We start from the raw sequence: 15,121 nt of genomic DNA on the forward strand, positions 1-15,121 counted from the left end.
AAAATAATCTATACCAAATTTCGTGAATATATCTTGTCAAATGCAAAAGGTTTCCATACAAGAACTTGATTCCGATCGTTCCGTTTGTATGGCAGCTATATGTTATAGCGGTCCCATGTAGGCATTTCCGACAAATGAGCTGATTCTTGAATAAAAAATGACGTTTTCAAATTTTTAAAACAATATCTTAAAAACTGAGGGACTCAGCTCAACATACTGATTATTTATATATGTATATATAGTACTTTATAGTCTCCGACGCTTGCTTCTGGCTGTTGCAAACTTCGTGATAAACTTAATACACCCTATTCAGGATATAAAAATTGCACACATTCATATGACATGCATTATACTCGTATATCACTACTAATGGGTTTGCTACCTGATAGGGTTGACTCATTGATGAGTGGCTACGCCGGCGCTGATGATTGTATGCTAGGTTTGAGCAACGCGTGGGCAAAGTTATCAATGTGCGAAAAAGTGATCAACAAAATTTCCATACGAAAATATGATAATGACTGTCTGGCCAAATCGATATCGGAAAACGAAGATAGCAGATAGCCACACAAGTAATATTTATATATACAATAAAAACTACATGGCTTACGTGTACACGTAGGTTTATCTAATTATCGACATTCAATCAATGAGAAATCGTAAAAAAATTTTTTTTTGGAAAAGAACTAAAATACCGTAATTTTTTTTTTTTTTAGATATTTGAAATGTATTCCGAATTTCTTTTCTGTAAAAAAAAAAACAGTGAATATTTATCTAACAAGGTACTTTCACTCATTTTTTTCTCTTGTGTCGGTGAAAAACTTTCAGATTTGTTGCAAATTTCGTTTAAAAAATTTTTTTCAGCGTACAAAGCGAAAGAAAATTCGATTTTTTTTTTACTCACCCTAATGTATATATAATTTTAGTTATATTATCACAAAAACTCCACTCTAACACTACTATAAACGAGAAGCGCGCCCAAACAGGTATATAGTATATACAAATATGATATATAATTTTCTACCAAAAACTGATCAATGGTATTTCCATATTTGTGCACAATACGAGCACAAGCCTTTTCATGATAATACGTACAGAGTCCGTTGTGGTTTAACGTGAACCGAACCCAATGGGCAGATTGGAGTTACCTCCCCGTGGTACCAGGCTAAAGTCTTTGGTGTGACCTTGTAACATTTGCTACTTTCAATTTGAGCTTTCATAATCCCAACGCAATGACTGGTGACATTTGTCGCTTGAAAAACAAATGTCTTTATATTAGGAATGAATATAAAGTCTGTAATATCATTTCAAGCTGAGTATTATAGCACTTGTTCTGACATAGACCATGCTGACATAGACCATGCTGACATAGACCATGCTGACATTTAAAACAAGACCTGAAATGTCAGACACAGTGCATGTGGAACTTAGTCGCCTCTTACGACAGGCATGCCTTACCACGGGTATATTCGGTTTCCCCTCGAACCCAGAGGGTCCTCCCCCACCCGCAGGAGGTAGTTATGTAAATTTCTTAAAAAAACAATTAATTTGATAGAAAAAAAAATTTAATACAGATAAATGTCATTATCAACTAGCTTGCCATCAATCATCAGAGCCACGCGCTATGGTGCTCCAAATCATGCATATTCGTATAAAAATATATTCATTCATACATGCATACTTGCCTGTAATTACAAACTTTTGCAACTGTATTTTGAAATACATACATATGAACACTACACTACAGATCGCTTGTTGTCAGCCCGACTTTTGCTTCACCACTTGACTACGCACACTGTTACAGCTGAATATTACACGCTGAATGAGGCATTTCACCAAAGCTGCTGCAACATCCACAGCACTTGTGCAATTTAATCGATAATAGCAACGCTCCCACATAACTATTCGTTCATATGTTTGTATGTATGCATGCACTGGCATAATTGTATATCAAGTCACTCTAGTGTAGTTGTGAAATCGTGAACACACCAGTTAGTAACGGCTATAATTTTCTAATGAGATTAAAACGGATAAGCAATAATTGGGATATTAAAAATTACTATTATTTGTTTACTATATATTTTAATGCGATATCGTGTGGATCACTAACAACAATTTGTTCTCCTAATTCGCTATAAATGTAGACGCTTGAATACCGATTTCAAATAAATATTTGTAGAAATCAATTTTTATATAAAAATAAATAGTTAGTTAAAGCCGTGTTGATGTCATCTGTACACTCAGCGTAAAATATTGCAATTAAAATTTGTTCAATGCAATCATTGAAGGTAATAAAAGCAAGATCAAATAATGAAAGAATGTATGATTTTGCAAAGGGAATTTGTATTGTCTCTGATCTCTCACTTCTTGTTTCCTTAATTCGTTGACAAAAGAAATATTTTTATGTTACATAGATCAAGCTCCCAATGGTCAGTTTTAACCTTTCTCTAAAGGGTTAAAAAGTTTAATGGGCAAAAATACACTGCTATGTGCAAAAAAATAGTAAACTTTGTTCATAATTTAAAATTTTTTAAATTTATTCTTCAAAATCTATGTAGTCCCCTCAAAGTAATCCATCTTCGCTCCAATAAACTTATACCAGCGTTTCTTACATTCCTCGAAACAGTTTTTAAAGTCAATTTCCGGAATAGCCCTCAATGTGCTTGCCGATTAACGTTTAGTGGATTCAGTTGATTCAAAAAGGTTTCACCAAAGCGGTCGTTTGAGTTTGCTGGATAGCCAGAAATCACACGGAGCTAAACCGGGCGATTACGGCGGTTGCGGCACAATATTGGTTGAACATTTGGATAAAAACTCATGAAGAATCTATACAATATATCTCGGTGCATTATGAGTTGTCGACCCATAATTTCGGCCTCGTTTTACGAATACAGGTTCGCGCGACCCGTAACACCCAAGTAATATGCTTTGTGGATAGTTGGGCCAAAAATCAAAAAAAAAAAAAAAAAAAAAAAAAAAAAAAAAAAAAAAAAAAAAAAAAAAAAAAAAAAAAAAAAAAAAAAACAGGCAACATAACCTTGATTTTTGAACTCCTTCGACGAGGTTTTTTTGACGTGGAAGTCACTTATTTTCTGGGTATGTACAAATGGATGCTAATAATTATAATAAATTATTAAGGCGTCAGTTTTTTGACATTTTTTTTTCATACTCGATATTGATATATTTAGAAAAATATATACATATTCGATTTGAACTTTTATCATTTTATTTTCGCATTCACCAAAACAATTTAATTGAAACGAAACTTAACTTTAGTAATAATGTTCGGACGCATAAATAAATATTTATTTTTCTACCGCTGATTGTAATTTTTTGATGTCTTTCACATTTTACCGTTTCTTTTTGTATTGATATCTAAAATTATATTTGTTCAACTTGTATTTTTTCATCCATCTACACAGTCTTTCTTAAGAAGATAAGATCAATGTAAATATAAAATACACTCTGTTGTTGCAAATCTTGCTTGCATTTCATACAAAGTTACAATTGTTGGAGGTCTCGCTCTTGCGCCAGTATTTGCCTTCCACGCGATCATGGTCACGTTGGCCGTTTGCCGGTCTTCGGTTGCAGTTTAACTGTAAATGTTGACGCACCGCATGCATACAGTGCAGTTCATTCGCATCAACAGTGTTAAAAATAACAGTCCGACATATTAAATACAATATAAATAACTGCGGACTTCTGATTAAACAGTTATTCGAAAGAATTAGGTATGGTTTGTCGATACAATTATTTCCAAGTGTACTAAGACCACAATTCCGGGGTACTCGTAAATAAATATGTTTCAAAGAATGCGATAAAATTCAGATGACGGAGTTTTCTTCTGGATGTCCGCAATTATTTAAATAAAACATGCCCTCTTTTTTCTTAAATTGGCTATATAAAATCATCCTATCCAGACCAGTTAGGAACTAGTATGGAATTTGCAATCTAAGATGTCATAAATAAAAGTTGCGATGAAAAAATAGGAGAGCCGAGGATAGAACTGAGCATTTAGGGCGATAATGAAATTGTCCTCATTAGCAAAAAATTTCTAGCTCTATATAAGTCTTGAGAGATATTTCCACTTAGGCTTAAAGTTATGATTTTAGTTCTTCTGTTTTATAATGATTCGTAGGATGTTCTGAGTAATGAGTATAATGAGTATAAGAAATTTCATATAGTCCCCCCTTTTTAACAAAACGTATGCTTTCTATATTAACAAAAGATAACTGACCTTTTCACTCTCAATCCTTCTATCTCTTTGTCATACTCACTACTTTGCATGTTTCATTAAATTAACGACAAACAGGTAACACAAATTAAGAAGCTCTTTAATAGAAAAGAAAAACAATTTCCTAAAATATCACGATACTTTAAGAAATTGTTTTTATTGTTCTTCCGATTATTAACATAAAATATACTCTAAATACAAAATCAACACTTTCAAGTGGAACGCCACTCTCCGTTTTTGACTTCCTCGCCGACTAACCACATATGGATTTTATCGCTTTATCTATGGCTTCGGCTGATTTGCACAGATTTTGTTGCTCACTATCACTCAACTGTAGATTTATATAGGAGACTATGCCATTCGCGCCAAGCACTACCGGTAAGGACAAGAAAACATCACTTTCAATGCCTTGACGATCCTAAGAACGAATAAAGTTATAATATCTATACACCAACCGACCCATGAAAGCCTTAACTTACCTTTGCCGATGTAGAAACTGTGACTACCTCCTTTTTGTTATCCAAAATCGTCGAAACTACAGATGCTGTTGTCAGACCGATTGCCCAATTGGTGTAACCTTTACCGGCGATCACATCATAGGCTGCTTTAACGACTTTTTTGTGCACTTCACCCCATTGATCGGTGTCACCCTCGGAACCCACACATTTCAGTAGATCGGCAAAACGTATGCCACCCACACTAACAGAGCTCCAAAGTGCCACTGAACTGTCACCATGTTCGCCAATAATATAGCCTTGTACCGAACTCGGTGCGACACCCAGACGTTGTCCAATAAAATAACGAAAACGTGCGGTGTCCAAGTGTGTGCCCGTAGCGATTACACGTTCTTTGGGCAAACCAGAAATCACCCAAGCGCCATGAGTCAAAATATCACAGGGATTCGAGACCATAACCAATATCATATCGGGTGAATACTTGACAAGTTGCGGTATTATTTGATCTAAAATCTTCAAATTCGTTTTCAACAGATCCAAACGCGTTTGCCCCGCCTTTTGCCGTGCACCAGCTGTGACAACACAAACAGCTGAGTCCTCCGAAGCTTTGTAATCTGTGTTGCCAACAATTGTGGCATCCCTCAGAAATACGGAACCATGTTGCATGTCTTTGCTTTCGCCATTCACCAATTTCTCGTTGGCATCTATAATGCACACCTCATTCGAGACATTTTGCGCAAGTATGCTCATCACTGCAGCCATGCCCACTTGTCCGCATCCCACAACGGTGACTTTGCGTTTCGTTTTCTTGGCGGGTCGAGCCACAGACGTGATCAGCTTTTCTTGAACTAAATCCGTTGAATATGCCCTGGAACTGAAAAGATTTTGATATTAGTTTGGTAGTGCTGAAATAAGTTATGACAACTATTTGAAGGCCGACAAATATATTTTTCTGCTAATGCATATATTTTTTTAAATGCATATAATCTATCGATAATACATATTGGCATCATCAGAATATTGCATAAAACTCGATATAAGATGGCTAGGAAAGTGCAAAAAATCTTTCAGAAGGTTGTAAGAAACCTTCTTTCAATTTACAGTTCAAGGTCATTAAAACTAAATAAGTTTTCTCCATAACAGACATGAAATATTATTACAACTTGAAGAGTACAGAACCTTCAAAATTACTACTCATATATACCATACATATGAATGGTGAGGCTAAAAAATAAGAAATGATACCACTACCCAAATCAGTCCGATACTATTAAAAGTGCTGATTAAATGAATTAGTATTGCAACACTAAAAGGCCAGTCACATATAAAGCCCATATGTGCATTAATGGGTTAAGCAATGCCAAGCGCGACATCTCTTGACTATAATAAGCGTTTGAAGCTAATGAGCGAAGAAAGTTCTGCATTGTGAAACTTGGCTATTTACTACATAAATGTTAACTGGCGACCGCTAGAGGTCGCCATTAGTGGTAAATGAAAACCAGTGTATGAGAGTCTCAAACATATACCTTTCTGGAGGAGTTAAGGAAATAAATGATAAAAAAGATGATACTTGCTTATAATGTATAATAATATACATATATGAAAACCCGAATAACGAAAGCCTGGTGTTATGTTAAAACAGTTTTACAACACAAGAAAAACCCCAAATTCGGTTGCATGTAATTAAAAAGTTCTCCATACATGAACTTGATCTTGATCGTTTGGTTCCTATGGCGGATATATGTTATAGTGGTTCGATATTGATGGTTCCGACAAATGGTCAGCTTCTTGAAGAGTAAAGTTTCAGATCGATAGCTTCGTATATACAAACATGTTCTGGGATTCTACAATCAAGTTGTCGAAACAAAATATGACAATCGAATGAATATTGAGCTCTCACAACCTATTCCAAAGGATAATTGTACACTTTTTAAATCCATTGGTGAAGTGCACCTCTATAAAAAAAAAACCCAGCTAAGAAAAAGAACGACAATTTTGGTAAGTGTCGATCTATTTTTGGGCTGGTATCACTTTATCTCGATATACTGTAGCCTATCTCAAAAATATGTTTACTGGAGTCCTTCAAAGTAAGCCTCTGTAGCGGCGAAGATTTTCTCATCGACTCAAGTTAAGGTTTATTTTTTGAAACAAACAGAAGTTACCGAATATTTGCAGATTGAGGAGGATGGTTCTGGTTTAGTTCGTAGTGGGTTATAAATTCAGAATTGGCAAATTCATCGTGCCGACTGCTTTATATTTCATATACCTGTAATATAAGACACACTTGTGAAATCAAAACCCGATGGAACGTAATACCTGGTTTAAACAGAAAATTCCTATTGGTGGGAATATTAATTGGTCACTGTCTGATGGCGACACACGCCCCTCGAATGGGGGTGACAGATGAAGAAGACTGCAGGAAATGTCTAGAGCATGGCACTAAGGAAACAATGGATCATCTCTTGTGCCTTTGTACTGCATTAGCAAGACTAAGCTGTAAGCATCTGGGGCCCCCACGGATGATACACTGCGGGAGGTATAGATAGTGAGGTCGTAGAATCTGTCAAAATTCGTGTCAAGCTTAGTCTATTCTTCTTAGACTTAGCAAGTGAACTCCATCTAGATCACAAAGGGCCATATTGGTCTATATGTGGCTTATTGGCCTACCAGATTAACCTAACCTAACCTAGGATAGAAAACACTCCGTATATATGTCCTTGATTTCACTACACCGTCCAGTCAAAACGATCGATAATGCACTTATTATAGTTTATAAAATTAGTGGACACGACCTCTTCCACCCGGTGTCAAAACATACTCAAAATTTCGATATTGACACTGATTCGAGAGTCCACTACGCGCTATGCTCTTGTCTGCAACTTTTGGTTTCCAAGGCTGAGTCATAATTGGACCGCCCTGGTATTTAATTGGATTTTTGTTTTGTTACTAGGCAACTGTAATTCTCTTTAATCTCAGTAACTGTTTTCAGTTTGCTGTTAGTTATTAATTACCTCATTGAGACATAGAAACATGAATAACAGTAAACCAATATTAGTATTAATGTGTTAAGGGCAGTTGCATTACCAACACCACGTCGGTGGGACAAAGCAATCAGTCCTGGCGCAACATCAATACAGAAGCGTCAATTAATGCTAATTTGCATAAACATTCATGCAACATTTTTCAAACAGCAGTCGCACATTATGTGGCAACGTATGGTAGGCGTTCTCATTGGCTCTCTGTTGTTGTTGCTGCTATTTTGCATTTATTAAATGCGCTGCTATTGTCGTTAAAAAATTCTGCTTCGATGTCACATTGCAATCGCTCTGTCTGGCATTGTTGTTGGCCATCAGCACATGCATTTTGCTGCGGTTGTTGTTGTATGCATCTAATTTTTGGAGAACGCCGAAAACAAAAACAACAACAACAGCCGACGAATCATCGACAACGAGTTGAAACTTTGCCAAAATTTGGCTGTTGTTAGTGTACGGATATCGCTTGTAGCTACAGCGACATCAGTTGCGATTGCCGTTGTTGTTGGTTTTTGTTGTTTGTTTTGTCGATGGTACTGCAGCGCTAATGCTGTTGCTTTAGGGAACGCACAAGCTGCGGTTTTAGTGAATTGTCTTTGCCAGCATTGTCTTCTTTCGATGTTTTTCTTGTAGTTTGTTGTTGTTGTCTCGCGTTTGTTTCTTTTTATTGATTATGAATGCATCAAACAATGCATGACGCAGCTCAGCAACACCGAGACTTAACAACTTAATAATCCAACAAGACGCTGAAAGCCGACAATGAAAAACTTCACTCTGGCTTGTTCGGCTGGTGGAGAGGATAGGCAACGCTGCTGCCCTATGGGCTCCTAAGATATTTAAAATTCCGTCCATTTTTGGATGAATGACGAGGAAAGAGTTGTAAAAGAATTTGCTGGCAAAACGTGCTTATTTCAGCCGCATGTTCCTTGTTGTTGGTGGCTTAAATTTTTGTGAGACTTTAAGAAAGTGAGTACACGAAATCAGCAGATTTCACTGAAAAGCTGGTGGAATCCAAAATGTTGGAGAGTGTAAAAAATATATTCTTGATATGCTTGATATCAAAAAATTCCCCCTCTACAGAGATGGATAAAAAATGGTAAATTGAGTGGGCGCCAGAATCCATTGTTCGCAGATGGTTTGTTATGTGACTCTTCAACTTCCGGAATACTGCAGTAATTTCCTAGTGGAGGTCTTTGCGATCAGTAAAGAGGCTGAGAAAGCTAACAACGCAGGAAACCGCATACGGTTGTTGCCCTAATAACAGCTCACAAGTGCAGGGAAGTAGGCAGGAGTGACTGAGAATTATTGCTTTATCCACGGTTGGGCTTTCAGATTCGCCCCGTGTGACCTCTTTCATTTTTAAACTTCAAAAAGTAACTCAGCGGCAGATGCTTGAGTCGAATGTGCAGGTTACCGCAGTCACCGAACCCTGCTTTACCCTCCTCCTGATAAAACTTAACTTTCAGACGGCTTAAAGAAGTTCGAGAATCGCTAGAACCAGCGAACCAGCGTTTCGAGCCAGAAAGAGACTTTGTTGAAAAATAAATAGATTTTATTCACAATTTTGGGTTTTTCTTTGTAAGCTAAATATTTATTGGACCATCATACAAACTCTTTATTCTTATGTTTAGCGCAGTGTAGTGCAATGAACGAAAGATGTGTACCAAGTTATCAGAGAACAACCATTGAGAGAATCAATTGAGCTTGCAGATCTCTTAATTAAAAAAAAAAAAAAAAAAATTATCAGAACAGCTTAACTGGATATGTGGTAAGCTAGTAAAATTTTGAGCTATAAAGCTTTAAAATTTCAATTTTAAATTAAAGTTATGCACCGCAGCAAGTGCCGAGAAGGGGTAAAGGAGAAATAAATATTTTCCTGCAGCACCATCACCCTACATTCGATAGCTTACGCCCCCTAACTGAATGCTTAACCCTGACCACAAATACTTTGCGTTTACCAAACGAAATAATTTTCAATGAAAATATTCAATTTCATTGTGTTTTCGATTAAAAACAAAAATAATAAAATAATTCTCTAAATTCATTTTGTAAATTATTTTATGATTGCAATACAAATCCCCCTGCGTGCATTCTCGCAGCGCTCTTCCTTTGGTGCACAGCGCCAAGCGCCCACATATGAGACTCAATATAAAGCATACATGTAAGTATGTATGTATGTACGTAATCATGTGTGCGTGCACGCACTTACATACGCAAATCACTATCGCCAGGCAAAAAGTTGTGCGCCTCGAAACATTAAAATTTGCATTTGTGGAATTTTCTATATTCGTCAGTTCATTTGCATGTGCATTAGCAACAAATATTTCATAAACCACACAAAATACTATATAATGCCTTCAAAAGGCACTATTTAGTATATACACACACGCACGCGCGCACACTCTCATAATGCAAAAACTCGAATTCAATTCATGGTAGACAGAGGAGAAAAAAAAATTACGGAGAAAAAAGATTTATTTGACATTTTCCGGCAAATCATTTGTGAATTTTCATTTCATTCTAGTTTTGCATACAATCGTAGTTTTCATCGATTTATTGCCCGAACTGCAGCAGCAAAAAGAGAATAGAAAATTTGCAATATTGCCAAATAAAAATCCGCACACATTTAGACTCATGTACATATGCGCATAATAGATGCTGTAAAACCCAGTAGTCAAATGGGCAGGGGTTTCAACTAACGAATTTCCACACTGATTTTTATACTCTTGCAATAAGTGTGAGGTATTTAATTGAACTGCAGAAAGAAATCTTTCCTCACAAATAGAGGTACGTATTTTTTTCAATAACCCTTTTTTGACCTTCCCAAGCGTCATCGGTTCTTGAAAAGTTCCAAGAAGATCTGACGTTTTCGAGCTAAATTTTATTCAGCCATGAAGCTCATTTTTGGATCAGTGGATATGTAAGCAAGAAAATTGCAGCATTTGGGTGAAAGAGCATCCTGAAGAGATTTAACAGTTGCTATTTTATCCTGAAATACAAAGGTTTGGTTTGGTTTATGAGCCGGTGAAAACGTAACCGTCAATGGTAACCGTTATCGCGCCGACCGACTTTTAATGCCTGAAATTGAAGTTCGGGTTCTCGGCGACATTTGGTTTCAACAAGACGGCATCACTACCCCCACATCGCATCAAATTACTGAGAAAACACTTCGGTGAGCAGATAATTTTACGTTTCGGGCCAGTCGATTGGCCACCAATATCGTGTGTTATCACAGCGTCTGACTTTTTCCCGTGGGGGAATGTAATGTCTAAAGTCTATATGGACAATCCCGCTTCAATTAAAGGCTTGGAGCAAAACATTCCGAGTATCATTCGCCAATTACCTGTCGAATTGCTCGAACGAGACATCAAAAATTGAAGTCAAAGGATGGATCATCTGAAACGTTGCTGCGGCCCACATTTGAAAGAGATAATCTTCTTGAAATAAACGCTACAAAATGTTCTTTCGATTGATAATATACATTATCCTTTAAATTTGAAGTTTTTGTGCTTTTTATTCAAATAAGTAGGGAACCTCGAAATGGATCATCCTATATAAATCGACAGACAAACTTTTCGCGGCGTGAAGAAACGTCCGTCAAGAACAAACTGATTAACATACAAATATTAAACTTCACACGAACTTAGCAAGCTTGTACCGATCTAGGAAAAAGAAGTTTATTGCCTTGTTTGGGCATGCTGATTATACGATCCAGTCCGGGTCAAATTTGATCATTAGGTGTATGAAGGCTCTAAAAATTGTACATAAGTCGCTCTCAAGAAGTCGTTAATCGCTATATATAAACAAAAATGTGTTAAGCTTTTCCAAAAAAAAAAAGCAAAAGCAAAAAAAAAAAAGACATACGAAAATATCATCATGTCCAAGCACACCAGTTCCTCTTCCGACTACTCTGATTTGTCATAGCAGGGCACGTTTGCTATGTAAATCTGCGCAGACCACGCATTCGGGCAGCATTATTATTGCATGCCTCCGAGAATTTGTTTTGCCGTTTTGCAGCGCAACGCGCTTGTGTGTATGTGTGTGTTATTGGCGATGTTGCTGCAAGTACTCCACATTTGCATCCATACTTCAAACTAGACCCATACATATGAGCATTCATAAATGCATAACTACACAAGTAAGCACATAAGTATGTGTTTACGCAAATATGTGTGAATCTGTGCGGGCGAGTGTGCGCGTGTGTGTATTACGTGCCCACTTGCAATTCCGTTGTATGTTAATTTCCTATTGAATTTTCAATTAATTGCTGGCCGTTTGCATTTACCATCGCAATCGTATCACACAAACAACTAACATCCAATCACACAAGCAGCAACAACCCAAACAACACCAACAAAAACTCCAGCAACAAAACCAACAAGAAATCATTCATTTTGCCATGGAAACAAACAACTGTCGAGGATTAATTTATAGCAACCATGCAATGATGGTGCCTGGGCGCTGGTGTCACAGCACGAATCATACCGAAAGTGAATGGGTAAGTACTTCCAAGCACACATACACACACTTGTGCTTGCATGTGGCACTCACATGTGTGTTTTGCATGTTTTAATTTAAACTTTTTTCTTTGCAACATTTGCCATATGTCCAAATTGACTCACTGCAATAGAATCTGGGTTTTTGTTTACCTGCAACTGTAACCACTTGCAACCGCATTCACATACTTACAATTATATATACATACATATGTTGAAATGTGTAATGCATGGTCGTTTTCCAGAAAGGGTCGTGATTGACCTTAATTATTTTTGGCAATTTTTTTCACTTTCTGTGCTTGTGCTCCGATTGCGAGATTATTTCTTGCGTGAGTCAACACAAAATCGAATTTCTGGAAGTGTAACAGGCTTTTCAAGATCGACATTCAGTTTGAACCAAGAATTAAGAATTAAGTTCGAATTAAGATAGCCAGACAAAGCGTTAAATGTATGTAAGCTTTAATAAAATAAAAAAAGAAAAAAAAAAATAGATGGGTTTGTATGGCATCATATATGTTTGTCAAAAATGTCTTGCGGTATTTTTGTAGTATTTTTATAGCTCTTGACTGATGCCACGGCTGCTACTATGCCGGTCTCTTTCGACCAATGCAGCGATTTTATCGCAATTTTCGACGACAGGCCTTCCGGAGCGTGGCGCATGTTCGACCACCTCTACACCAGAACGAAAGCGTTGAAACCATCGTTGTGCGGTGGAAATGGAAACTGAATCTGGTCCATAAACTGCACAAATTTTATTGGCGGCTTGAGATGCATCTCTACCTTTATCGTAGTATTGTAAAGTATGCCGTATTTTCTCTTTATTTTGTTCCATGTGTGCGACGCTATAACTCACGAACGACTTAAAAGAAACATCAATCAATCCAACGCGTGTTAGCGCGTGAAATGAGCTTTCCAAAAAGGTATAGCATGACCCGATGCGACGAATAAAACTAGAACTACGCGCTCTCAGCGCCAACGAGCGAAAATACCGCAAGACTTTTTTGACAAACTAATATAATGGTTAATCTCAACTTTTTTCGTACATTATACCGTTGCCTTTGACAATATTCTATGCCCAATTTCTTGAAGCTGTTTTTTCAAAAACAAAAGAATGTTTCTTACAAGAATTTTAGTTTGATCATTCAGTTTTTTTTGGGAGTTCCAATAACAGTTCGATATCAGCGGTTTCGGTTTCTATAAATGATTAGCTTCTTGAGAAAAGGACGTCTGCAAAATCTTAGATCGATATCTCAAATATATATATATTAGAGGGTCTCCGACGTTTTTTTCTGGGTGTTACAAACTTCGTGCTAAACTTATTTATTTATTCTGTTTAGGGTATACAAATTATTTTATGTTGGATTCAAAGAAATTTTCAAAAATAATTTCGTCGAGCTTTTGCTCATTAAAAAGGAGAATATAGAGCATACGGATTTAACTATGGTCTCAAGGGATTCAATAGAGCAAAAGCTCAGAAAACCAGAGCTCTTGATCTAGAACGGCATTGAGAATGCTCAGAGAGTATTTTTGAAGTGCAATTCGTCCATAAAAAGACATGAAGGCCAAGAAGACCCTTACTTTGAAAATTATTCAACAATCAATAATCGGATTATTAGCTATATTGACAAAATTTAGTAATTGACTAAATGGGCACCAGATTTAAAAGTTTTTTTTTCTTTTTAAAGCGCTGTAATATACCAAGTAATGGATAGTCCATTAATGTTACAAGCATTTAACCGGCCACTAAACAAACTTCAAATGAAAATAATATTTTATATATTAGGAACTTTCATACTTAATGTACTTTATAATATATTGATGGAGAATTTACGAGTTCTAGTATCTTCTTACTGTTAACTTTTTATCATTATCGACTTTCGCATGTGGCCTTATAAGGGGTTTTACAATAAGAACGCTGCAAACGAAGAGCGAGAGGGACAGCAAATGACTCCATATTTTTTCCCCGCTCTTTTGACATTTCTCTCTAAAAAGATTTGACGTTGTATCATGGAGAGAGGTACTCGTATAATCCAACAACGAGTCGAAATTATTAAAATTTACTACTGAAATCATCAGAGTCAGTGGTCTCAACTTTAAGATCGCTACGTCCAATTTATGGTCGTCATAATCGTCCTGTCAGGTCAACAATTGTGCGTCTAGTGAAAAAAATTGAATCTACAGGCACAGTACGAAATGTTGCCGTGCCAGTAAGAAAGCCCAAATCAGTCTTTTATACGTCGTTCTCAAGCGTTGGCCAAATTTGGGACGTCGTAGTGGCGAATTTTGCGAAAAGATCGGGGCCTACATTCTTACAAGATCAAATTGACGTAGAAACTGAAGCCGGTTGACCACCAGAATCATCGTATGTTCATGAATTGGGCTGAGCAATAACAGCAATATGATCCAAATCGAAAAATCACGTTCAGCGATGAAGCTCATTTCGGGCAAAATGGCTTCGTCAATAAGAAAAATATGCATTATTGGCAGGCAGCAATCCATAAGTACTTCATCAGTCACAATTGCATTCCGAAAAAATGACGGTTTAGTGAGTATTTAATTTGTATATTTATATGTAAGTCAATTACATATTTACAAATACATATCAATCGATCGATAAATACAAATTACCATAATTCGGAAATAATTCTCGGTTTTGCATAATTATCACCGTATTAAAGAATCGATTACATTTTATTGTCAAATAAATAATATTTATTTATTCTTTATTCTCTCATTGTTATGCAAAATAGCATAAAAAGTAACGCTTAAAATAATAGCAGCGAATTGCAATAAAATTAATGCGCTGCTGTCGTTGTTGCTGCTGCTGCAAAGTAGCAAATGCCAATGTTGCGCTTTTTATCTGACGTCGGCGTTAATGCGCACTGTGATTACAAAAAAAAAAAAAAA

The 15,121-nt window shown here is 36.5% G+C and overlaps 1 protein-coding gene across 1 annotated transcript in view; it reads right to left on the minus strand.

Moving 5' to 3' along the window:
- Positions 1 to 4,465: 4,465 nt before the first annotated feature.
- LOC108977194 (L-lactate dehydrogenase-like) overlaps positions 4,466 to 15,121 on the minus strand; it is a 166,229-nt gene continuing 155,573 nt past the window's right edge. Inside the window, exons 2-3 of the mRNA XM_018946770.1 lie at positions 4,711 to 5,560; positions 4,466 to 4,649 (exon numbers count right to left, since the gene is read on the minus strand). Coding sequence (XP_018802315.1) covers positions 4,485 to 4,649; positions 4,711 to 5,560 — 1,015 coding nt within the window. The 3' untranslated portion in view covers positions 4,466 to 4,484. The remainder of the gene's footprint in view (positions 4,650 to 4,710; positions 5,561 to 15,121) is intronic.

This window comes from Bactrocera latifrons, unplaced genomic scaffold, assembly GCF_001853355.1.
Source record: "Bactrocera latifrons isolate USDA-ARS-PBARC rearing strain unplaced genomic scaffold, ASM185335v1 scaffold_116, whole genome shotgun sequence".
In the NCBI taxonomy this organism is placed as follows: domain Eukaryota; kingdom Metazoa; phylum Arthropoda; class Insecta; order Diptera; family Tephritidae; genus Bactrocera; species Bactrocera latifrons.